We start from the raw sequence: 24,312 nt of genomic DNA, 5'->3' as shown, positions 1-24,312 counted from the left end.
CAAGTATATCTACAGCTAGCAGTAGTGAAAATCTCGCATTGTCTACAGCACAGAGGTTATCAGAGATTATGCAAATGTAAGCTGCTGTGGCAGTGTAATGCTCGTCTCATGCTTCGTATGGAGCTGCAGTTCGAAGGGGACTTGATGTCTGGAACAGTGGTGGAGACTATTACAGAAAATATTCATATTGCTGCTATATATAAGGCAGTTCAGGCATACAGTCCTCATCACCTAATCTCAAAACAAACCGGTTACATACATAAATGGTGATCAGAGACATTTAAGGAAGGACTGTTGTCCAAAAGGATGCTAGTGATAAGGCAGGAGTTCAAGAGGAGCAAAAACTTATTACAACTAACTGCTCTTCAGTGCCATCTTGAAAACGTGCAGCAAGTGAGTGAAGGTGACAATTCAAATGTTTGTACCATAAAGGATTTAGCCTTAGAATTAGTGTTAGAAGCTTTGAAAGAAATGAGAAATCCTTCTTAATTACACTTATATTTATATTGACATCATATAAATCAATACTATATTCTGGGCTATGCCTCTGCCTTGGCCAGTTCAGGGTTCTCCCTGTAGGTGCTTTTGTAAAGCTGCAGGTTTGGTAAGACTGAGCAGCACACAAAGCACAAGCTTTGCCTGTGCCAGTAACCTAAATTTTGACCTTTAATTCAGCTGACCTGGGACTACCCATCAAGAGAAAGCTGGAATGGGATGCTGAACAAAAAATTAGTGCTTTGGGCTGCTGAACAATGTACAAAAAAATTAGTGTTTTGGCTTCAGAACCTTTCAGAAATGTAAATGAAATAACCTCATCACACCATACCCGAAAAGCTCCTCTGCCCCCTGCATGGGCGAGGAGGGGAGGCAGAGCGCTGCGGGACAGAGCTGCGAGGCCAGGGAGTGCCAGGCTGTCACATCGCGTCTCGCTCTGCGCAGGAGGCAGGCGTCGGCATCCCAGCATTTCTCATGAGTGGAGCAATCCATTTTGTTGATCCACCAGCTGGCCAAAAGGTGGGGAGAGTGCCAGGTTCCCTGTCTGCCTGGTGCTAACCAGCTGGCCCTGGGCAAGCTTGGGAGCCTGCAGAGCCAAGCCGAAGGCAGGAGGCAGCGTGGGGGAGCTGGCTGGTTGCTGAACTTGGAGCTGGCAACCTTACCCAGCCCAGGAAGCTGTGTAATCCGCACGGCTGCAGCTGGGGATCTGAGGACTTGGCAAAGCGGGCAACCTGCCTGCCAGATTTATTTTGGTCTGTCAGGCAAGGTCACCAATTAGTTCCTCTGGAGCATTTCAGCTTGGTCGCATCAGGATTTTCCAATGTGAAGCTGCAGCATGGTAGAGACTGATGCCCAGCTTCACGGAGAAAAGTAAAAGACTTAGATACGATGTAGGTGCTTATATACAGGACTGAAATCCTTAATACTCCCTCTTATACCCTCAAATAACAAAGTCTATTGATGCCTAATTTTCACAATCTGTGCAGCTCTCCAGCACTCTAAAGAACAGCCTTTGCTCAGAAGTGCTGGGAAACCCATGAGACGCAGCCCCTTCTCACACGTAGGGCGTGAAAAGCCTCACACAAGGTCTTCTTCCCTCTACACCCCTTAATCTCTATCAGTAAGCCCCACAACAGCATGGTATCTGTGATTATGCTCATTCGATGATAGAACTGCGGTTTCCAACTATTTTCATGCAGTGACTTAATGCGTTGGACAGCCACTGGAGATGTAAGTCTTCTTCCCCTCCCCACCACCTGCCAGCTGTGTTTCAGAAGGGGCAACGTAGCTGCCAGAACCTAGAAGATGATTTCACGTATGGAAAACTGTTCCCAGGGAGCTCAGGGCCCTGGGAAATGGGGTGCGTATAACCACCTCTTCAGCATTTCCTGGGGAGTAGTCTAGGTAGCTGTCAGGCCGGAGGGGGAAGATACCTCAGATCCCACCTTAAAGTGCTTAACTCTCCTTTGTACGGAATTTAGTACATTGCTCTGGCGAGAAGATTGTGCTCTGGTTTCAGACACGTGAAAGTCAGGTCTTGTAATATCCGAGGCAATGGGGACACTGGCTCACGGTGCAGAGATGTCCAAGTTAGCACCAAGTGGAAGTGGTATAGCCACATTTCACAGAGGTGAAACACCACGCGGAGATCCCAAGGTATCTGCGCTGAGCCTGAAGTAATGTAGGCAGGTTAGGGTCACAGTGAGACACAGATCTGTCTGCCAGTTCTAGCCCCAGCCTGAGCCTGTGTCAGTCTCTTATGCCCATAGTGAATCTAATCTGTGTATCGTGCCCCGAGTCTCACGGTCGCGAACAGCTCTTGAATATTAATAGTTCTGTTTTGACCACATAAGCAGGATTCCATATAAGTAGAATTCTATCATATTAGCTTATTCGGCCCAGATTCTTGGCTCTCTTTCTTTTGCTATAATTATCTCTTTATCAGCTGGCAAGGAAACAAAGCATCAAAGCAGCTCTAGATAGAGTAAATTCTCGACTGCATGAGAGGCAGCTATGACCACTATTAAACAAGACAATTAAATATTGTTTCACGTAATGTCTATAAAGAATGCTGTGTTACTTCTCTTTGTGAAGGTTAAGATGATACATGGAGGAAACAGTGTAAAAAAATAATGGAGATAGGTTCGAGGGGAGCTAGTCCCAACATTTCATGTGTTTGTCGCCACTTACAGTATTTTGAAATTAATTTCATTACTGAGAAGGTTTTAAGAGTCATGAAAGTGCCCTGAAGCTTCAGAACCAAAAGGGGCTGTGATCCATTTTCCCAGTGAGACAAACCAAAGATGTGGCAAAAGCCTGAGGACTGTTATTTCAGCACCTTAGTTTAGGACTATATTTGTTATAGTGACCCTTGCAGACTTCATGCAGGACTTGCGGTTTGATGGTGCAAGTCTCCAAGTTGGTATTTGTCTCCAACGCACTCACAATTTACCTAGAGGCAAAATGCATCAAAGATGGTGGAGAATGTGGCTACCCAATATCAGGACCCAGGTTTACTTGGACTAAATGTATGCACAACCTGATGAAGCCCACTTTGCTGCTGCTGTAAAGGTTTTGATTTAACTTTGCCTCTATTCTGCAGATGGCAATTGGAGTAGTCCAGAATAATCCGTGGAGGTCTTGGATGTTCAAACTCCTTCTGGGACAACCTTGCCTAACATCAGCAACCCAGCTTTACACCACCTGCTGTGTCACACAGGTCTCTGGCCCTTAGCCTGTTTGCAGTCATAGGTGAGTGAAAGATACTGGAGAAGGAAAGCACAGAGAGGAGAGAGAGAGCAAGTTTGTAAAGCTCCAAAAGCTTCAGCAGGCTGATGTTTTAACGTGGGCTACAATGTGAATTTTGACTGTGCCTGAATAGTTTCTGGAGGGGCAGGGTGCACAGCGGCGGGGCTGCCTGCTCCCCAGGAGCGGGGCCAGGGCACGCTGAGGTGCCACCTTGGTTTTGCAGAGCGAAGCTGAACATGTCAGTGGACGCAGGTAAATAGGGAAGGGAAACTGGGACATCAGGAACAGGCTACACATAATGAAGGGAAGGGCTGTGATCAGAACTATCTAGAGATAATTCCTGCTTCCCAAACCCCATCTGATTGATAGTGAATTTAACAATATTAGGACATATAAGTGTTCACTGTGAATTACAGCTAAGTGAGCTGCACGGGGAAAAAGAGGGAAAACCATCTTTTATTTTTTTTAGCACATTAAAGCATTTTCAGGTACCAAAATAACAACCTTCTCACACTGATAGAGGAAGAACCTTAAGTGCTATTTTTGAACAGCTTTGGAGTTTCTTAGTAAACTGTTCTCCCAGCCCCGCTTGCAATGTAATTACTGCCTATCCAGCAATAACAGAAATGAGAATGTCTTAGGCAATGTCTTTTTCCTCCAGAGACAATGTGAAATGGTGTTCAGAAAGGTACGGAATTGTAATGTACTTACAGGAAAAAAAAACCCCACAATAGTAATCAGTGTGGAGGTTAGAGGGAAAAAAACCCCCACACCAAACTTTGATTGGAATTTATATAAAACTGCCTGGAATGTATCAGACCTTTAAATAAATCTGGTGGAAAAAGATTTAGACCATTGTTAGTAAACAAAAAAGCCAGTAGATGGCACGAGAGACCTTGAGATTCTACATAAAGCTCAGATGGCCACTAATAGCTACTTCCCTGCAACCTTCTGTGCTGTCTCTGGTTTTAGCCTTAACTACTGTATTTGCTAGATTCCTGAGGTTTCGTATTCATCAGCTGCACTTAGATCCACACAGTACATTTATTTTTAGGGACTACTAAAGTTTGTTTAATAACTCATTCAAACATGCTGAGTAAAAGCCTAGCTCTGTTGAGTTTAACCATTGACTTCAGTGGGGTTAGAATTGCACACGTTACTTTTTTTAATGCTCATGCTGTGGAGCAGGCATTTCATTTCCAGGAGGGATCTGATATTAACAGTTTTGTCCTTTCCTATCATGCTGCAGCTCCTTTCTCTGGAGCAGAATGACCATGCTTTCCCGAGAGTCACTGTGTCATTTAAAATTAGCGAATCAAAAGAGCCAGGTCTGATGGACAAGAGGTTTGTTGTCTTTGTCTAGGATACAAAAGACTGTGGCTCCAACAGCCTTTTGCCTATCTCACTGTAATAGCAGGATCCAGTTCTAGGCTTTTACGAATAATCCGCTAGGGTTTAACCAAAGCTGGCCGGGAACAAATTAAGTACCTTGTTTTGATTTTTTCCAAATGTATAGTTATTTTACAGTTGGATGAATCTGAAAATGAAAACCTTCAACTTCCTTAACAATAAAATATACTCATGTGGTTAGGCGATCTAGTGGAAAAATTTACTTTTCATCTCTAGAATCACTGAAGAACTTGCAAAAGACATACGGGACTATAAATTCATAAGCATTTCTGACTCCATCAAGTAGGCAAGTAGTCATATCCTTCAGATGCAGAAAATGAGGCACAGAAATCCCTGGCCTCGTGCAAAACTGCATTACAGAAGTGCAAAGACAGGATTAGGACTCGATACTTAGGCCTGCGTCTTTTTTTCTGGTGCATTGTTTTAAACAATACTGGAGTACTGTAATTGCAAGGTCATATTCCTTGATTACTACTGTAGAGTCCAGAGTTCATTAATTCATATCATTGAGAAGCACTAGGAATGAAAAGTAGAGTGCATAAAAGCTCAGACTGCGAAGTATGCATTTTAATACTTGGTAGGTGATATAACTTCGCTTTGCTTTGTAAGGTAGGACAGGCGTGATTTCCAAATGAAGTTTAAATCTGGACTGCAGATATCCTCCCAGATGGGTTGGAAATGTCTGTGTGGTGCATTAGAAACTCCAGAAGGGCTTTTTCACACTTGTACTGCTAATGCTTTTAATTCTTTTGGCAAAATGAGCTGGTTCTATGTCTTTCGCTTTGCTGTGCCCACTGCCAGCCCCAGGCTTTACTAACTTTCATTATATTTGGATTTTAGAGCTGCAACATCAGTGGAGTCTTTCAGTCAGTCGAAGGCATTCAGCTGTCTCAGCAAGAGGGCACTGACAAACAGGGACTGGACAGGAATGAAAGCTGCCCCTTTGAAATGGAAACAATAAGCACTGTGCCTCACCCGTGCCCTCCACAGACCAGTGAAAGGAGCATCCCTGGGTTTTGCTGGCGCCTGCCTTCCCCGCTGCCCGTGCCTGCGCCCCAGCCCAGGCTGCGGCAGTGGTAGAGGAATGGTAAGTGGATTCCTTGGCCGCTGTCTGATGTTGTGGGGCATTTCCACCTTTCTTTCCTTGTGTCCGGAACAGTGCATGAGCTAGGAGGCTCTTTAGGACTTTTGGGCTCAAGCCGTTACACGCAGCATCTTGCTGTTGGGAGCGTTATTGCCCATGACCGCCACAACCAGTGGAAAGTGCCAACAGAGGAGCTTTTGCTAGCGGAAAGGCACACGTGTGATTTCAGGACTGGCAGGATACTTTTTCCTAGCCACAACAGTTTAGCAGAAAGAGACGTTCTGTTCTGGGGCTCCCTTTAACTGGGGAGCCAGAGATGCTGGTGCAGGATCCAAAGCTGGGCTTTAGCAGGGACAGGCCTGGCCTGGCATGCTTATTACTTTTTACCACCGTACAGTGTGTATTATTACGTATCATCATTGTAGGATAAACTAATATAGGATTGCTGATCAGTCTTTGCCTTCCAGTTTTTTTCCAATGACTTTAACAGTCTGTAAATTGTTTCTGGGAGAAGGCGTTTGCCTTTATGAGCTGCTTGTATTTTTTTGGTACTGTACATCCCAGCTTGATCATTGTTAATTAGTGTCATGCTTCCGTGTAGATGACTGTGTTTTACTGCGAGCAGAATTACTTCTCTTACTAATGGCTTTTTGCTGTTACTGAATTCCTGCTATAGTAGTTGAGCATGAAAGCTCATTTTTCTTCTCTCACTACACCTCTTCACTACCCTTGTCTTATCTGAAGTGGTTGACTGTCAAAAGTTTCTCTTTTGTAAACAAGTGGATTAAAAAGGAAAGGTGTTGGATTAAAGATGACAGTCTGATCCTACGAAAGTCAATGGCAAACCTCCCATAAGCCACAGTGAAAACAATAGCAGGAAGAAAAGGGCTCTCCAGGTGTAATATTAGTGTGCTTTTTAAGGAAAGCGGATGCAGTATTCTTCATTTCCCCTCTTGTTTGGGGTTACTCTTTTTGCAGTGTAGCACTTCTCATGAGTTAGCAAAACACGGCATTTGTAGAGGGGATTTGTGACTGCTTTATTACAAATTGAAACAGTGCGAGAACTCACATTACTGGTCTTAGTTTGAACGTACTTGCGTAAAGAAAAGCTGTTGAATAAAGTGCTGGCTATCTGTATATACACCCAGTACACATGAAGGTTCTCAAACACAGTGTTACAGACTAAATTAAGGCTGGGGGAAGGGAAAGAGGCAGGTACCTCCCTTTTTCCGTCTGTAGGTTATCTTCAGGAGAGAGGCAGGTAGCAGGGCTCAGTCTACCGAGCCCTGGTGTGAGCAAACTCATAATGGCTTACCTTCTTCTGGAAGTAATGAAGTAAGGAAGTGCAGTACACTGAGAAAAGCTGGGTCTTTTCTAATTTCAAGTTCAAGGTGGCAAGCTGCAGCTTGAGAGAGCGAGAGGAGTACTATACATTATTCGTGTCTGCTCTTGAAGGAAGAGCACTGAGAAATGCTGTTCTGTAATTGTAATTGTTCAGCTATTTAGTCTTCAATTGTCTTTCTGATAGCTCAGTTTTTAGTTAGAAAGAAAAGTATTTTCTTTAATGACAGTTTCCTGACAGCACCTTGTCCATGCTAAGGCTTCTCCTGGAAGGGCATGCTGGCTGCTATTGCTTGTTATGGAAAATATATCGTGGCTCACTGCCTGGCTGATTTGTGCACAAGGTGAAGAGATACTGTGTTGTTGCTCTGAGTTTGAAGGTGTCACCTATCCCTGGTCCCCCCTGGGGTAGGAGGGAATTGCCTTTCTGCATAGGCCTAGTGAAAGCCAGCTGACTGACACTCCGCTGGTTAAACACAGTCTAACTGTCCTGCTTGTGCTGTATTTTAGCTTCCCAATGCTTACATTGGATCTTAAATGTTTTTCTATATTACTTTTTTTGGAGTATTTGGAATGCTACCTGATGTATTACTGTTCCCTGAAGTTTTTGAAGCCGTCATTTTCATAGATACACAATAGGAGATGGTAAACCAAAAAGAGAAAGTTCCTATTCATACTTTTAGTTTATGATGCAACAGCAGATCCATTGAAATTCAAATGAAAATGGGGACTGTGTCACACACTATAGCTCTCTGGAAAGCTACAGTGGGAGTCTAGCAGTCCAATTCATTCTTTTGTAGAATGTACTAAGGCTAATGGTCTTGCTGGGAGTAAAATGTATTTTTTTGCAGAATGGTTCCAAGAACAGACTTTGCTCTTTACCAGAAAACATGAAAGAAAACAAATGTTTACTGTTTCTTTAGTATGCTAAATATGAACTTCTTTGCACAATGGAATGTTAGCAGTAGCCGTAATCATGTTTTCCTTTCATCACCTAGTGAACATAATTTTAAGAGAGGACTGTTGTAATTATATTTCAGATAAAAGGAAGCAGCATATCTGGATAATATTACAGTTGGTCTGACTGTTTTGTTGATTGGGAAAAATAAAGAGAGAGAGCACATGAATACTTATTTAATGCACAACATATTTATTAAGCAGTGCAGACTGTACATAACGCATTTGACTTTGGATGCAATGCAGTAGGCTTATTTTCTTCAAGCACCTTTCTTAATATTTTGCTACAGCTATTATGTTCCCTTCTTATCTGTCCAGCTATTCAATTATTTGTATAGTATGTCTATAGCACAACACTAAAGCATTTAGCTTAACTACAGTCACCAGTGCAGGTACAATCAATGTCAGCATCCACAGACTCCACAACATCCTCAGATGCAGATCTCTTATCCCTGCTCCTCTGCCATTCCAGCAGGCTTGCAGCAGTATCTGTCAGAAGAGTGAAGCCATTGTTAACTAGCATCAAGCAAATTAACACATTTCAAGGAAATACTGTTTTGATGGCTGCCAACTCCCTCATCAAGTAAAGAATGAAATCCTGCCCCCACAACTGACATCTAACTGACTCACTGACTTGGAGCAGGATTTTCATCCATGGTATAATTACTATAATACTTCCCTAAAACCAAAATGAGTAACATTTCATGAAGCACAAAGACAACAGGCAGGAGGCTGTAAAAGTGCTGGAGGTAGCCACCACCAGTGTAAGACCACCACGTACCAATACACATCGGCAATCTCTTTTTATGTTAGCGCTCTATATCACTGCGTATTTCAGCTGACTATTTGCCGAAGTTCATTCAGAAGGATAAGCCCTTTGGAGAATTTTCAGAGGTTCATAAACTTCTAATTAAAGTTTCCCATATATTGTGAAATCTGGCAGAGCATTGTCAGTTGCACTATTAACCTTACCACACTGCTTTATCAACAGCAGCTTGAATAAGCCATATCCCTTAATGCTGAAATAATCTAAACGGAATAATGATATTCATCTTCCCAATAAATATTCTTAGCTAGTTGGAGGTTTATTATTGCATCTGCAAGAATATTAGGATATCCGTTTAGATTAAGTTTGTATAATGAGAATGGGTAAAGCTTTCATAATTTTACCTCCATTTGTTTTATCCCCGAGTTGGACAATACATTTATAACCTGCCATCTCTCATCACAGGGAAAGCTGGAGACTGCTGTGTGGGTTCAGGTTGTATCAGTCACTTATCTCCTGAAATGCTAACACTCTCCTTGGCTATATTACTGTCCAACCTGAAGCACATGTTTTGCATAATAAACTGGTTAATAAATATTTCCCAGAAAGATGCTGGAGATGCTTTTAAAAAATATGTATTTTCAGACTGCAAAATGAGAAATGTTATAAAATGTTTGAGGTCTGTTTTTGAAATACATTAATTTTTGTTATGTCTCTTTACCCTCGGACACACTGTGGGCCTGATCACATGTAGGTGGTAGTTCCTTAGGCAAACTGGGTTGTCGCTGAGTAACTGCGATCTCGGTGGTCAGGGCTTGTGGCGTGTTTGAAATGTAAACCAATATGTGGACTTAAACTTGGAGTGATGTCTGCCTTAGTCAAGTTCCTAAGACTACAGTCTCACTGATTTGAGGACAACAGGGGAAATTCTGCTTCCTTGTACTTCATTTTATCCTTGCTACATTGGTGACAGGGATGGGGTCCCTCTCTTTTGAAACAGCAGGCTATCAGGTCTGAGCTCTCATACAAAGAGGGGAGAAAAGGTCTTTGTCTGGTATATGCAAATACAGGTTCTCAGCCTGAGAAAGATGAGGATTTTGTTTCTATTGCTTCTCCAAGTTATCGAACAAAGAAAGAAAAAGAATAGTTTTTAAAGGCTGGCCTTATATTTCTATTGATCCTTAGCCTGAGGAAAAGCAATTGTCTTGCTAAAAAACCACACGTGGCAACCTTTTCCTTCCTCCTCCTCCTCAGGATAAAGAAATAAAAAAAGTCCTTGATTAGGAGTGCTGCTAGCAGACTTCTCAGTCTCTGGTTCAGTAAATGAACCAGAGAAGCCTGCAGTTGCTGTAAAAGCAGCACTAGCTGCGACAACTAACATATCTTTTTTTATGATTTTCCTCTTTTCTCACACATTTTTGTGAGAGAATGAGACAGCTTTATTATAGCTTAATATTCTGAGGCAGTGAGTGGCCTGGGGTGATGACATTTCAGAGACAGAGACTTGGACACACAAAAGAAATCTGTGAAACATGGATATGACAAGATTTGGGAAGTTTTTTTTTGTTGAGGGTGGGTTTTTCTTTTCATAAAAGGATGCATCTATTCACATCTCAGGGAGCTGTCAGAAAACTATTAGCACTCTCTTTGTGCTACTTGTTGAATAGGCTATTGTAGATAGTTGACTATTACAGAGATACTCATTGCTTTTATGGGCTGATTCAGCACATTGCAGATATTAATAACATGAGCAAAGTGCAAAGTTCTACACAGATGTTGTTCAAAATTGGACATAAAAGACTCTGTTCCTCTCCAGTATTACTCAACACAGGGGTCCGTTGTCTTCAGTGAAACTACTCTGGATTATCCCAGCTAACAATGCATTTGGCCAACAATGGTTAACACTGAGAAGAGACCACTTCAGTAGATACTCCCTAATGGTAGGTTTCCCTCTAAGGTGTATATGTACTGTGTAATTCATTAAAAGATTTAGGAAGGAATGCACCAGAAATATCTGTAGGTTCCACGCTGGATTATACTCCCTTGCTTATACAACTTCAGCCTGGACCTGTGTTAGACAACGCATCGCATCCATGACAAATTAGTGTAAGGGAAAGGAGAAGAAGGCCTGGCATCTGGGGCATGAGTGTGTGTGTGTAAAAGTACCTTCAAAACAAAACCATGTTTGGAATAATCTAGAGAACATTTCAGCAGTGTGTTTTTTGCTGATGTATTGCACAGTGGCATAGTGTGGCAGCCTAATCACAGCAGTCATGTCACACTACTTGACTGACTTTCAATTGCCTTGCTTGCCCTGGTCCACACAAAATTGCAGGCTGTAATGAGCATAAAAGGACTCAGTGTTGCTTATCTCAAATTTATGAAGATCCTGAAAATGTGAAAAAAAATTTATTGATCACTGCTGCCCCTTTTACCACCTCAAATTTTTTCCTCAGATGATGCTACCTGCCATCGTCTAAACTAGCTTTTAGCTGGCCAGTACTGTCAGTGGTTAGAGCAAATACTAAGGGGATTAAAAACAGCAGCTCAGAGAGGAGCCAGAGGAATACAGGTCTGCGCGTGGCTGTGCTGTGTTTTGTTCTTTCAAGTGCTCTGACAGAACTCCTACAGTACGTGACACAGAGAGAGAAAAATATCGTACCTTTTGGGAAACAGTGGAAGCCAACCTTAACCGAAGTTTTTTCGATTGGAGTACACTCTTTCATACATTTCAGTACTGGGTCAACAGAGTAGCACGTAGATTCCTCTCCATCAACAGTAGGATTTCGATTCAGCTTCACGTAACTGCGCTGCAGTTTGCACCCTAAGAGGAAAAGGAAAGGTAGTTAAAATTGTAGAAATAAATCCCAATCGATCCTTGCAATAATAAAGGTCTATATTTTCTCTTCAGCTTTTATTAAAACAGAGTTGCCTGACAAACCATTTTCGCAGTAGCAAGGTTATCGAGATAGGATGATAATAAGTTGGGGGATAGAGGAAAGAGTCTGAAAGGGGAGCTGTTTTTAAAATCTAATTGCACAATATAACCCAAATGGAATAATGTATACCCAGTTTTTTAGAACTACATAATACACAGAAAATAACCTCTCATGTCTGAAAGCTATTAAGAATAGATATGGCAAGCACAATGGCTACTTCATTGCATTAGGAAAAATGTCAACTGTAGTGAATGGATAAAAAAAAAAGGCAGCATTTATATAATAACATCAAGGATAATTTTTGTATTGGATGATTTTTATAATGCTGCAATTATCTCACTAGAAAGGTATAATGAAACTTAACAGGATCCCAGCTATGACTCCGTTTCCTGACACACAGATAAGTACAATTCTGCTACCACTGAAGTCAAGGAGAAAAGAACCATTAACTTCAGAAAAGTTATCTCAGGTCCAAGGTAAATGGAGACCTACAGAACAAAACTGTATTGATATTATGGGAGACCATCATTATTTTTCCAGCTCTGTGTGAGAGGAAGCTCTTTTACTGTAGCAGGATTTCTAAATATTTCCTTGAGATTGCACCCTTAGATTGCACAGAACAAAAACAAAATTTTGTGTACTCTGAAAACTTACATAAACTTAAGACCTGACACTGCATTCATAGTCTGCAACTTATTTTAATCAATCGAGTCTGCAGACAACAGCTGAAACTTCTTTGATTCAGTGGTGAAAATCACACTTCTTTCAGCAGGAGCAAGATTAGGCCTGATTTTGCCTAACAAGCTACACAGTGTAACAAATTATAGTAGAATCAATTATTTAACATTGAACTACACATAAGGCAAAGACTTTTGCCGTAGCATGTACTCTCTATTTTCGCAGGCAGTGTTTTAAACAGCCAGTGGTTAATGAAGTTAAAATGGGTATATATTGTTATTGTCTTTTCTAAATAAAAGATATTGGCTGATTTAAAAAAAATAAAAATGTTTTCTAGCTATTGGCAGAGGAAAAGTGAAATTGTATTTTCCCCCAGCATAAAGTGTTTTCAGATCTACTCACCACCAGAGCAGGTTTCTTCTAGCAGTACCCATGAATGAACAAAAGCAGAACAGCTCTGTGCCAGCTTATGATTTGGCATTAGGAGTTCATTGTGCTTTTCTCTGTCATTATTTCCACAAACTCCACAGGTCTTTCCTCTCATCCATGAAGCAACAGTAACCTGTAAAATAGCACGTATTTGTGGTGAATACTGAAGTGTTGGTCTGTTACATTGCCAAGGTACTAAACAGAAAGAAAGCAGTAACCTTGAAAGCCAGCCCAATACCTTAAGGACCACACCATCAAAGGTCACATTCTTCAGTCCGTGTGTTGGAACTTCCACAACAACTGTTGTTCCACTTTTGGAAATTTTAACATTGTCTGTAAAAAGATGATGAATTGTAAGGTGATGAGTAGCACAAAATACACCATAATGCAACCGTAACAAATTTTCCTTCACAGTAATTTTGCTGCTACAGTTGATTATTTTTTTTTTTTGTGGAGAGAGAAAGCAAAAATAGAAGAAATTATCTCTTTATTTGTGAAAATATTCTATTTCTGTTCCCTATAGTTGAAACTGAATTTTGTATCCAGTCTGCTAAATCTTGAAAATATTATGACGTTGGTGGGGCTCCAGCTAAGTATCTGAACCAAAGCATCTAACTGTGACTACAAGAACTTTTTTTTCTAAACAATCACCAACCTCGACATTCTGTGTATATATATATATATATATATAACCTGTCAGTTATACTGGAGGAAATAAGGGTATATACATATACTGTACAAAAACAGGAGTTAAGTCAATACAAATCTGAAGAAAGTAAAGTCTCTGTTTTTTTCTTTGCATTAATCCCACTCGTGGTTTCTTTACATTGAGATTTTTCTGTGGAATTTATAGAAAAATCTTAAAGATATTTAGTTTCCATGTTAGCCCTTGAAAAGTGGGTATCTCAGCTTACCTTTCTCATACTTAGAAACTCCACTTTGTGATAGAACTGGTTCTTCATTGCACGTCACAAGGGGAGATGAATTTCTGGCAGGAGAGATTGCAATGTTCCTTCAGAAAAAAAAAAAAAAGGAAGAAACCAGTGGTTAATTTAAAGTGTGAAAAGTAAAGATATTTGTGACTAAATCTAACAGAGAACCAATCTGAATATCTGATTTTTGAATGAATGAATGAGCTGTTTTCTTTCTGAAGTGCAAAATTAATTGGAACTTTGAATTTTGAGAGCCAACCTTTAAAGAAAAGACAGTGTGGGGACTTAATGAGCATCTTATCAGAAAATACTGGCTGTGAAACTGAAGACATGAGTAACTAAACCAAAGAGTCTCAGATGAAGATTCCTTCTGGAAACCCTGTTTTGCCTCAAATATCCAATTGAAAACCACTTTCACCTAGGAGTTAGACATCTCCCATCCCCAGACTAACTCCCTGAAACTTTATACATAATTCCTGAGCCCTCAGGATGAACCACACTTACGCTGAAGTGGTATTTATGTGAACCTCTCTTGAGAAAGACTGAGAATCAACCTTTCTTGTAGTAATGATGAATTTTGGGTGTTCAGTACAGTCCTGGACCACTATCAGGTTGCAGCTTTTATTGAAAGAATATGTATGGCTCACACGATCAAATGTTTTGAAATCTCCCTCTCTGACTTCACATGTGGCTGCAAAACAAAACCAGAAAAGAAATGGTAGATGTGACAATGGCATACCTGTTCCTGCAAAGTTTTGAAAGATTGAACTACCCCACAAACAGGAAAGAAACTTATCATCTCCTTGGCAGAAGCTTTCAATGCTGCCAGAGTCTGTAAGGACAGGATAGCACTACAGAGTAACTACCAGATATAGACCATACTTGTATTGGTTTTGCTTACACGGTCGAGCAAACAGGAACTAAAATGTACCATATTCTTGAGAAACTAAAACCAGTAACTGACCATGATAAGAAGTAGTTCACATTTCCCACAGAAATGCTAGACACCAACCATCTAAGACTCGCATGAATCCTTTTTGAAGAAAATTAACTGGCCAGAAAATACATGATCTGTCTTGTACCCATTCTCTGATGCCTCTCAATGCAGAGATGGCATCTTTATGTGGGGGTCAAAAGACAACCTCTAGTCCCTGCAGACAGGAGCAATTCCTGAACTCTGAATATTTACATCAGTTTGAAGTCTCTTCATTCACCTGCCAACAAATATGCTTCTAAGTGAAGGAACAAGCTGTTGAGAAAGCAGGGTTAGAGACGCTATGCCTCCCTGTAAGACCACTACAAGGAAAGGCAAGTCCCAGTCATGGCAGAGAACGGATCTACAAACATTGCTTATTCATGAGAAAAGCATATAAGTAATATTTACATTGATCTTCTTGTGCTATTTGTGAAGCTATTTCAGGAAATAAGTTCCAGGCAGTGATATCTCGAGTCTCGTAAGGTGGAGATGGGCCTAAGGGCAGAGTGAATGGCATTCGGAGTGCCTGATAGTAAAGTGTTACCTGAAAAAGCAGAAATGAAAATACATTATGATAAATTGAACTATATTGCTCAATATGTGACTGCAAACAAAAAAAGACTCTTATCTTAAAAAAAATAATACCTTGAAGATGCATTTATACAATTGCAGTTGTATTTGTCTCTCCAGGATGCACCAAAACCTTAAGCTTTTTTGAGGAATCATTGTCTTCTCTTCTAGTCATACTTACTGACTTTTTGAGAAATTAAGGACATTGGAAAGTAAATGACATATATGAAGTGATAATTAAGTGACTTCTTAAAAAATAAAGTAGCAAGTAACTAAGTTGATGGATGCGTTTGGAAAATTGAACAGCATCCATTACAGGCTGAAAACTGGCATGATGAGCATTGGGGTAGGATCCCTCACTGTAGCTACAAATTACATTTACCAAGAGAATCAAATTAATGCCTAGTGTGCCTACTTCTTCATTATCATATATTAAAGATCCTGCAATGCTGAAACACCACAGAAGGTTAAAGACACACTAATTTCTCTGTGTATGAAAAGCTAGCTGTTATTAATTTGCCAGAGATCCATAGGGGAAATTTTTCAAAGCGGTGCATAGGGATTTGTTGGACAAGGACCAATTAATCAGTGGGATTCTGCAGATCCAGCCTGTGCAGACTGCTCTGAGAGTGTAACTAACCGCTCCAGTTTGGTTAAAGCAGCGTTGTATTTGTGGCTGTCCTAACTTGCTCGCACCTATCTCATCAAGCACAGTTACTGCAGATGTGAGACACCCATGCGCCAGCGCAGATAGATGCTGTACGTGGTTGCAATAGAGTGCAAGGTGGTCTCAAGGCCTCCATTACCTGCTCTGAGACCCGTATACGTCCCACAGAACTAGTCACGCTGGGAAAAATGAACAAAGTTGTGAGTGAGGAGCAGTCATACTTCAGACAATTTGGGCCTAACTGCTGTTCTCAGCGTGGAAAGGCAGCATTTGACTACCGAGTCTGATTTTCAACTTACTGCTGCATTGCACCAAAGCAGCACAAAATCAAAAGTACTCCTGTATTTATTTCAAGATCCATATAATACAGTCAGGAATAAAGCAGCTTCTCTAAAAGGGAATAATGTTTTGCTTTTTTTTTTTTTTTTTTTTTTTTTACATTAAGTATCAAAATGTTATTAGTTGAAATTCCATTCAAGGTAAGGAAAAAGAAAATAAAAATTGACACATACCCCAGGAGCTTTAATTACTGTATCAATTGTTCGTGGAGATGTTGCAGCTGCCCTTACTATAAATTCATGAGATGGATTTCTCCGATGTGCTTCTGAGAAGCCCAATACGAGTGCTGCACCAGGAACGTATTGCATGAGTCTAGAGATAACAAGATGTGACAAAATCGGGTACATGAGCAAAAGCAGACATGGGAGGATGAGGACTACTGGCAGTACTGAAAAAATCAGGGAAACAATGGAAGAACTGAAAAGTCAAAGAAATAATACTTTGGGTCAAATTAAAGGGTTGATTTTACCCAGAGGAAACACATTTGCTTTATTTTTCTCATTTGAACTGGATATTTTTTGGGACCGAATAGAAGAATATTTCAAAACGAAAAGGAGGTATTTTGAACTGAAATACCAAATCATTTAATATGGAAAGTGAAATGAAACATGTAAAGTTTTTTAAATATTTGGGGGATATCTTTTATTATGAAATATGTGGAGAAAGTAGAACACATTTACAAAATACTTTCACGCCACTGAACTTGTATTTTGCATCCAAAAAACCCACAAACATATTTGGATTGAAAAATCTCATCCATTCCTTTCAGTGATTCTATAAGAAAGGCAAAAGAACAACTTTGGAAAGAACAAATAACATACGCTGTGCTTGTCTTTTTTATCCAGGATGGAAGACTTCCCCATTGCACCTTCAGCTGCACGGCCGGCTTCCTTGCCAGTTGGCCTGTGGTAGCCACAGCTGCTATCCTGTAGTCCCGGCACTCCTTGCCCCACCTTAGCCTGGCCTTTACAAACAGGGAAACAGTCACCCAAATTTCAGGAAAGAATCATAGAAACACACTTGACCATTTAAAAATGCAAGTTTTTCTTCTTTCCTGAAACTTCACATTGATTTTTAATGTTTCCTAGTCTTTTTCTTTCTTTTTTTTTTTTTTTTTCTATCAATAATGCTCACAGAGAAATTTTGACTACATCCGGAAAAATCTGAGGCATAACAGAAGAAAAGCTTGCTAGGCTGCTAGGCTGTACAGAACTACTGGTACATGTTCCTGTCTCAAAGCAGCCCCTGAAACATCAGGTTTGTCATAATTTCCTGAGATTTCGTTAGACTCGGTAACTTCATAATCAATATGTATTTTTTTCCTAGAAGATGACTGCACAATAATTGTTTTTAGCCTTCACCAATACCTCTTGGCTTGAACACCCCCTCCCCCTTCCAATACTGAAATATCATGCTGATTTTGTTAATTGCAGCTCTGAAAAGCAGAGGTTTCTAAATTGTTACGCAAAGATATCTTGCATTAAAAGTGCAGCACAGGGAGATGTGAAAAAAAAAAAGACAAGACCTGTTCTGTCATTTACGATGCTCTCTCAGGCATCAACCCATTACCCACCTTTTCTTTTCATATAATTCCTAAGAAATAAAACATTTCAAATGCATTTGGGTTACGAGTCTTCTGAAAAGAATTATATAGAGAAAAACAGCCAGATTACCAGACAAGCAAACTGACAGTACAGCAAATTATAAATAGGTAGTAATGAAGAAGTCAATTTTTCAAACATTTGTTATACTTCTGCTGGTCATATTTTGATGTATCTTGAAAGTCAATATCTTTTTTTGCCAGATTTTGAAGTGGCTGATTTTTATTTTTATTTGTTTCATTCAGAAGAATACTGAAAGATAGGAACATTTTCTGAAATTTCACAAACTTCATGAAACATTTCAAAATATGTATGTTTTCCTGTTTAGTTCTCCCAGTCAGCAGGTGCTCTGTGCTTATTCAAAAAACTCCGGGCTTTTTAGATGTCTCTGGGGGCGAAGCTTACCTGTGCTTTCAGAGGCAGTACTACAGCATCAGCACACGCTTTCCAATTGGTTTCAGCCAGCTGAACCACAACTAGTTGCACATCAACTTTGGCAGCATCAGAACGAACATATGCTGTAGCTTGATAACCTTGATTTCTGTTGTCACTCCTTACTGCCTGTGCCACAATCGTAACGCCAGGTGGAATTACATCTCCCAGGAAGTTGCGCTGAAAAACAACCCCCAACCATCTGTGCTTAAGTACTTCTGTGTGTTCACTGGAGAGCCTACAGTCCGGTGTATGTGCACTGATAGTAGGAAGCAGCCCTCGTCCTTCATCAGTTTAGTTTGCAGATCGTATTTCTATATCCCCAATATTTAATGATAAATCTGGCTGGAATCTTGATTATTTCATTACCACCAGGAATTTTCAAAGACACGATTGTTTTGACAGGAGGGATTCCAAGACTCTTCCAAACTATCTTTATGGAAGTAGTAAGATTTTGTTCATTTTTAAAATCTTTTAAATAGCTGCCTACAATATACACTAGATAGCTTCCTTCACAACATATTTTACTATGCTACAGCTCCTTCAAACCAATTGATTATTTTCAAATCCTTCTTAGTGGCAGAGTTCCCATAGACATTACCTACATTTGCAGAGCTATTTATTCTATTTTATAGAATTGTACTTAGTACAATTATAGAATGCTAAGTGTGTAATAAAGATAAAGATGATATGTGCTTAATGGGACTTTACATTTAGCAATCAGTTATGACCATGCAGACTCTGATTTTAGTTAGACGCTGCATGCAGTCATAACCTCAGGTCTACATCTAAAAATAATCAGACTTAAGTTAAAAAAAATCTTTAAATAAAACTTACTTGTTTCCTCCCCATTTTTATCTTAATGCAATTTATTTTGCATTTTGGGCTTTCATAGGAAAAAGAAAATTCTTTCCCCTTTAACTTACAACTCCATTCCCTTCCATTTTTATAATTTCCAAATCCAGGCTTTCACTTATTGCAAACACCTTTGGAAATGAAGGAAAATATAACCCAAGAAACCTGCAAACAAAAACCTCAAAACCAAGGGAGTTTGGAAAAAATGTTTTCACGGGGGGAAAATGTCTCAACAGACTTTGACTTTCAATGTACAGACGTGACTGGCAGCGTGCTCACTGAGCCCGGCCCCTCAGCTGGTCCGAGCGCCAGCGCCTCTACAGCTCCTGCCCAGCGGCACGCAAAGCCCGGCTGCTCCTTCGTGCCACGCAGTCGTACCTCACGCGTGAGGCTGGAACCATGGCTGTGGTGGACGCTGACCTCTCCGCTCGTGTGGCTTCTCCTTGAGCTGCGGCCAGCATCTTCTCCATGGCGGTGGCTGCTGCTGCTGCTGCTGCCACTCGGGCGACTGCTCCTGCTGCCACTGCTGCTGCTGTTGCTGTGGCTGCTTCCCAGTTCAGAGGAAGATGACGATGAGGTGCTTGATATCTCCCGATCTGGATGCTATGAAACAAAAATAAGTTAAAAAGCTAGCCAAGAAGTGACCTCTAGTTTTACAGCGTAGAGCTGTCTGCCTCCCTCTATAGGGAATGCACAGACTTAGACATATCTACCGTTATTTTAGTTATCATGTGCAGACATGAAACATATTGGGTAGGAACGTGCCTCGGATCCACCTGGACCTCTCTGCTGATAGGAAGGCTTGTGTAGACAGTGATTGCAAATGGCAACATCACATTGTCCAGCTCTAATGTTAGGGAAAATGACACTTAAGAAGTGGTCAAACATGTCCATTTTTTTAGGGGAAAATAAAAAAAAAAAGAGATTGCAATGTAATTAAAACCCCTGTATATCATCTTCCTCTTTTACAGCAGGATGCATAATAACTTTACAAGTAGCACCTACAAAAGCCACTATATTATCATCCTTCTGATAGCTACTTAAAACACCACTGTGCCATAATGCATGCTGAACCTGGTTTCTGATACAATCTACATACCTGATGATTTTGCCATGATTGCCTAAAAAATGTGGACACAGCTATTCCCATTGGAAGATCCTGCTGTTTTGTAATTCCCCCACGGTCTTTGTTAACTTAGCTTTAGCTGCATTGTACAGCACCTAGCCCAAAGGAGTTCTGACCCAAATCTGAGGATTCCAAGTGCTGCAACAACAGAAGGATGTAGTGTAACAGTCAGTATCTTCATAAAAAATCTGGTTATTTTGGCCATCGTCAGTGTTGACAGCAGACAGTATGGAATGCTCAAGTGAAAGGAACCAAAGTGAGCCCTTCAGTAACATGCCTGATCATATCAACTGTAGCCACCATGGGAATGTGCACTTGAATTAGGGACCTACCCAACGGATGCGAGCAGACCTGAAGCGGAGCCGATATACTTTTGGAAGGTGATATTCCTGCAAAATTCCAAAATAAGTTGTTACCTACAGCTCAGTAAGGATCACATCCTAGCAGAAGTCAAAGCATTAGAAAATTTTACCCATTTTGTAGAAACGTCGTAACTACCATGACTGTTAAACTGGGACTTAACGTGTTTTGTCTCAGCTTGTTTGTCATATTTGCTGTGGCGATGGGAAGCACCAGTGCTTTCACTGCTGCTGCTGGTGCCACTGCTGGTACTTCTGCTGCTACTCTGTGTTTTAGGCTTCTGCTCACGGCCACTTGTCTTTCCTTCAGCAGCACTGGCATGTGGAAATTGTGTGGTCTTGGACTGCTTCTTAGCCTTATGCTTTATACCAGATGCTTTGCTACTGCTGTTGCTGCTGCTGCTGTTGCTGTTCCCTGTGCTGCCACTGCTGCTCTTAGGACTACTACTACCACTACTACTACCGCTGCTACTGCTGCTTTTGCTGCTACTACCGCTGCTACTGCTGCTTTTGCTGCTACTGCTGCTTTTGCTGCTACTACCGCTGCTACTGCTGCTTTTGCTGCTACTACTGCTGCTTTTGCTGCTACTACCGCTGCTTTTGCTGCTACTACCGCTGCTACTGCTGCTTTTGCTGCTACTACCGCTGCTACTGCTGCTTTTGCTGCTACTACTGCTGCTTTTGCTGCTTTTGCTGCTACTACTGCTGCTTTTGCTGCTTTTGCTGCTACTACTGCTGCTTTTGCTGCTACTACCGCTGCTACTGCTGCTTTTGCTGCTACTACTGCTGCTTTTGCTGCTACTACTGCTGCTTTTGCTGCTACCACTGCTGCTGCTACCACTGCTGCTTTTGCTGCTACCACTGCTGCTGCTACCACTGCTGTCCCCAAAGGGGTAGAATTTCTTTCCTTTGGCTTTGGTCAGTCTTGCTTTCAGATTTATCTTGGTGCCTCCCTCTGATGCTCTGTTGTCAGAGTCGCTGCTGGAGGTGCTGCTCGTTGTACTTTCGGAAGTTCCACTGGTGCTGCTGGCACTGGAGGATGAACTTCTGGATTTTCTCGTCCCCTAGTCAATGGTACCATTGGAAAAACAAAATTATTTTTCTGTGTTCCTGCAGAAGGCTGTAAGTAAAATCAGATACAGAGAGCTATGAATCTCTGTGCTGCCTTAGAAGACAAGCTGCAGGCCTGATAGCATTCTTGCAATACATCACAATAAGGCAAATTAATAAAAATGTATTAAACCCACACATATGTAGAACAATACCCCGAACACTTTTGTGATATTGAACATGTGTAGAAATTGTTGATCATACAATTAAATGTAATGTTGGTAATAGTGCTGTGGCTATCTCAGGGCAAGTTGTGTAGGTAGGTGTCATACTTTTTTGCTACAGTTGTAATAGCCAGAAAGAACAGACTATCTTTTGGGCACACAACAGCTATTTTGTGTCTTACGAGACATTTTCAGAAAAACCTGCAAAATCTGCTCTTTCTCATGTCCTTGAGCTGGAGAAGAGATGAATGCAAACCAAAGACACACAGAAAGACTTGTGTACCCAAAAGCCTGTCTTTATCATCCTATTTTATATACTATCTAAACAAAGGAAGGTACTTAGTAAGAGAAATATAAATAATTAAGCTTTGTGCAACGTCTCCCACAAATTGAGAAATGGATTTTTGCAGCAGTACCTGGCCATCAGTATCATCAAGGATTTTCTTCACTCTTTTAACTACTCCTTTGTTGGAAGACACTTGTGCCTCTGGATCTTCAAATGTTACTAAACGTACCACTTTCGTAGGAGCTTGGTCTCCTGCTTGAATTGTGACTTGTATTTTTTCAATAGGTGCCTCTGTGTAAACTGAAATTGCATGAAAATTAGTATTACTGTTATTATTAGCAACTGAATGACAGAATAAGCCAATTTTTCCTGTGATTTATTTAGCCATTCCTCCCCAAATGGAAATAAAAATGCTTATTGATTATTTTGGTATTGAGCAACTGCGCTAAAAAAAATTCTGTAACAGCTAAAGCACATACTGGCAATAACCAAATTCTAAAATATTAGCATGATACTAGATTCTTTTCAAGTCAATAAACAGAATGATCAGCAGATTTAAGTCACATGAATTGGATTGCTTAACTAGATAACACTGTGGGATAGTGAATTAGGCATCAGAGAGTGAACTGAGGCTCAACTCCTGAATTGTAAAGAATGGCCCGATGGTTAGGCCATTAGTCTGACACTTAGGAGACCTAGACTCGGTGGCCTGCTGTGCTTTTACTTCCTATGATCATGGATTAAGACATTAAGGACTAGATCCTAGCAGGGTTAATCCATAATTCCCTTTAAGAGTCTGGGTTTTTAGAGTGTAGCTACAGGACACTGCATCAGATCTGTTGCCCATGTCCAATTGCTCTGTGCTTGCATCCCAAATCCAATGATTCAGGATGCATCAGACATGCTCTGCCGGCACAGATCAGCTCCGCGTGACGCTGACCATGCCGAGTGGCATTGCTGGGAGAGCTGGGAAATCGCTGCTCGGATGAGTGTGGGAGAAAAGGATTCCTGCTACAAGCATAGTCTGTTGCTGGTACTGGCAGGGCTGGTAGGTCTAATGGTAGTTTTAGTGGTACTTAAGATACAAAAGATATATATGAACATATACAAATATATACATGTATATACACACGCCCCTACCCACCCGCCAATTACTTTCTTTTTTGTGCACAGTTGTATTTACCTGGCTTGAAGCTCACTCTTAGGGTGTGCTCTCCAACTAGGTAATAAAGAGGCACATTTTTGATAAATGCTGCATGTATGCTTTTCCTCTCAACGCACACTTGAACCCCGAATGTACTTGCATTGGAGCACATGGACTGAACAAATGGCTCTTTTTGGGAAGAAGACTGTCCAAAGGAAAAGGCATTTCCTGATGAAACGTCATCTGCAGCCTGTCTGCCCTATTAGATAATACACATGTCAAGTTAAAATGGCCAACAGTAAGAGGAATACTTGCATGTTATGAGTCCTGTTTTGGCAACAGTTATATGTATTCTGCAGGAAAAAATCAAACAGTTTATTTGAAATAGCAAGACAAGGGCATGACATAGGACAACTTAGTTTTCAATTGGACAAAATTATCAGCTAAATGGCTTGATTAGACTATCCAGGGTAAAAAGAGCTTCAGGCTATAAGAATGGAAAATTATATCACAAATTAATTCTGAATAATTAACTTTGTTTTCTTGGAGTATTAAACAGTGTTAACATGTTCTTGATAAATCTGAATGTGCTCTAGACTGGCTAGAGTTCTTTCCTTTGATTTTTCATTGGGTCGAACAACAGCCCCTTCGTCTATGTCCATGAAAATTCTGTCTCTGTTGAGGTCTGACATGAATGTGAGACTATATAGACTAGATGGTCAAAGCATATCAGATGTTAGAAATTTCCACTCAAAACTATGTAATTTACATGTGCTAAGCAACGCTTGCAGAAGAACAAATTAAAATTAATTAAAATTGGAATCAAATCCATGAAATGAAAAGTACGATTTCCCAGAGCAACGAAGCAAATAGCTAAAGACACGTAATCATAAGCTTTCATTTC

At 40.7% G+C, this 24,312-nt stretch overlaps 1 protein-coding gene and 1 long non-coding RNA gene across 2 annotated transcripts in view; one reads left to right on the top strand and one right to left on the bottom strand.

Moving 5' to 3' along the window:
* LOC129737166 (uncharacterized) overlaps positions 1–24,312 on the top strand; it is a 102,630-nt gene that overhangs the window by 64,470 nt on the left and 13,848 nt on the right. Inside the window, exons 3-4 of the long non-coding RNA XR_008734705.1 lie at positions 3,098–3,246; positions 5,494–5,740. This is a non-coding gene — a long non-coding RNA (uncharacterized LOC129737166). The remainder of the gene's footprint in view (positions 1–3,097; positions 3,247–5,493; positions 5,741–24,312) is intronic.
* Positions 8,207–24,312, bottom strand: part of LOC102046531 (vitellogenin-1-like) — a 43,359-nt gene continuing 27,253 nt past the window's right edge. The window contains exons 21-35 of the mRNA XM_055724333.1: positions 23,448–23,667; positions 22,395–22,564; positions 20,818–21,768; positions 20,678–20,734; positions 19,598–19,822; positions 18,338–18,544; positions 17,153–17,295; positions 16,505–16,643; positions 15,164–15,299; positions 14,284–14,470; positions 13,762–13,859; positions 13,086–13,180; positions 12,821–12,980; positions 11,464–11,625; positions 8,207–8,524 (exon numbers count right to left, since the gene is read on the bottom strand). Coding sequence (XP_055580308.1) covers positions 8,406–8,524; positions 11,464–11,625; positions 12,821–12,980; positions 13,086–13,180; positions 13,762–13,859; positions 14,284–14,470; positions 15,164–15,299; positions 16,505–16,643; positions 17,153–17,295; positions 18,338–18,544; positions 19,598–19,822; positions 20,678–20,734; positions 20,818–21,768; positions 22,395–22,564; positions 23,448–23,667 — 3,069 coding nt within the window. The 3' untranslated portion in view covers positions 8,207–8,405. The remainder of the gene's footprint in view (positions 8,525–11,463; positions 11,626–12,820; positions 12,981–13,085; positions 13,181–13,761; positions 13,860–14,283; positions 14,471–15,163; positions 15,300–16,504; positions 16,644–17,152; positions 17,296–18,337; positions 18,545–19,597; positions 19,823–20,677; positions 20,735–20,817; positions 21,769–22,394; positions 22,565–23,447; positions 23,668–24,312) is intronic.

The sequence above is a fragment of the Falco cherrug genome, chromosome 12 (genome assembly GCF_023634085.1).
Source record: "Falco cherrug isolate bFalChe1 chromosome 12, bFalChe1.pri, whole genome shotgun sequence".
Lineage (NCBI taxonomy): Eukaryota > Metazoa > Chordata > Aves > Falconiformes > Falconidae > Falco > Falco cherrug.
Note: the sequence above shows the minus strand (reverse complement) of the source record. Positions and strands in the feature narration are given on the sequence as shown.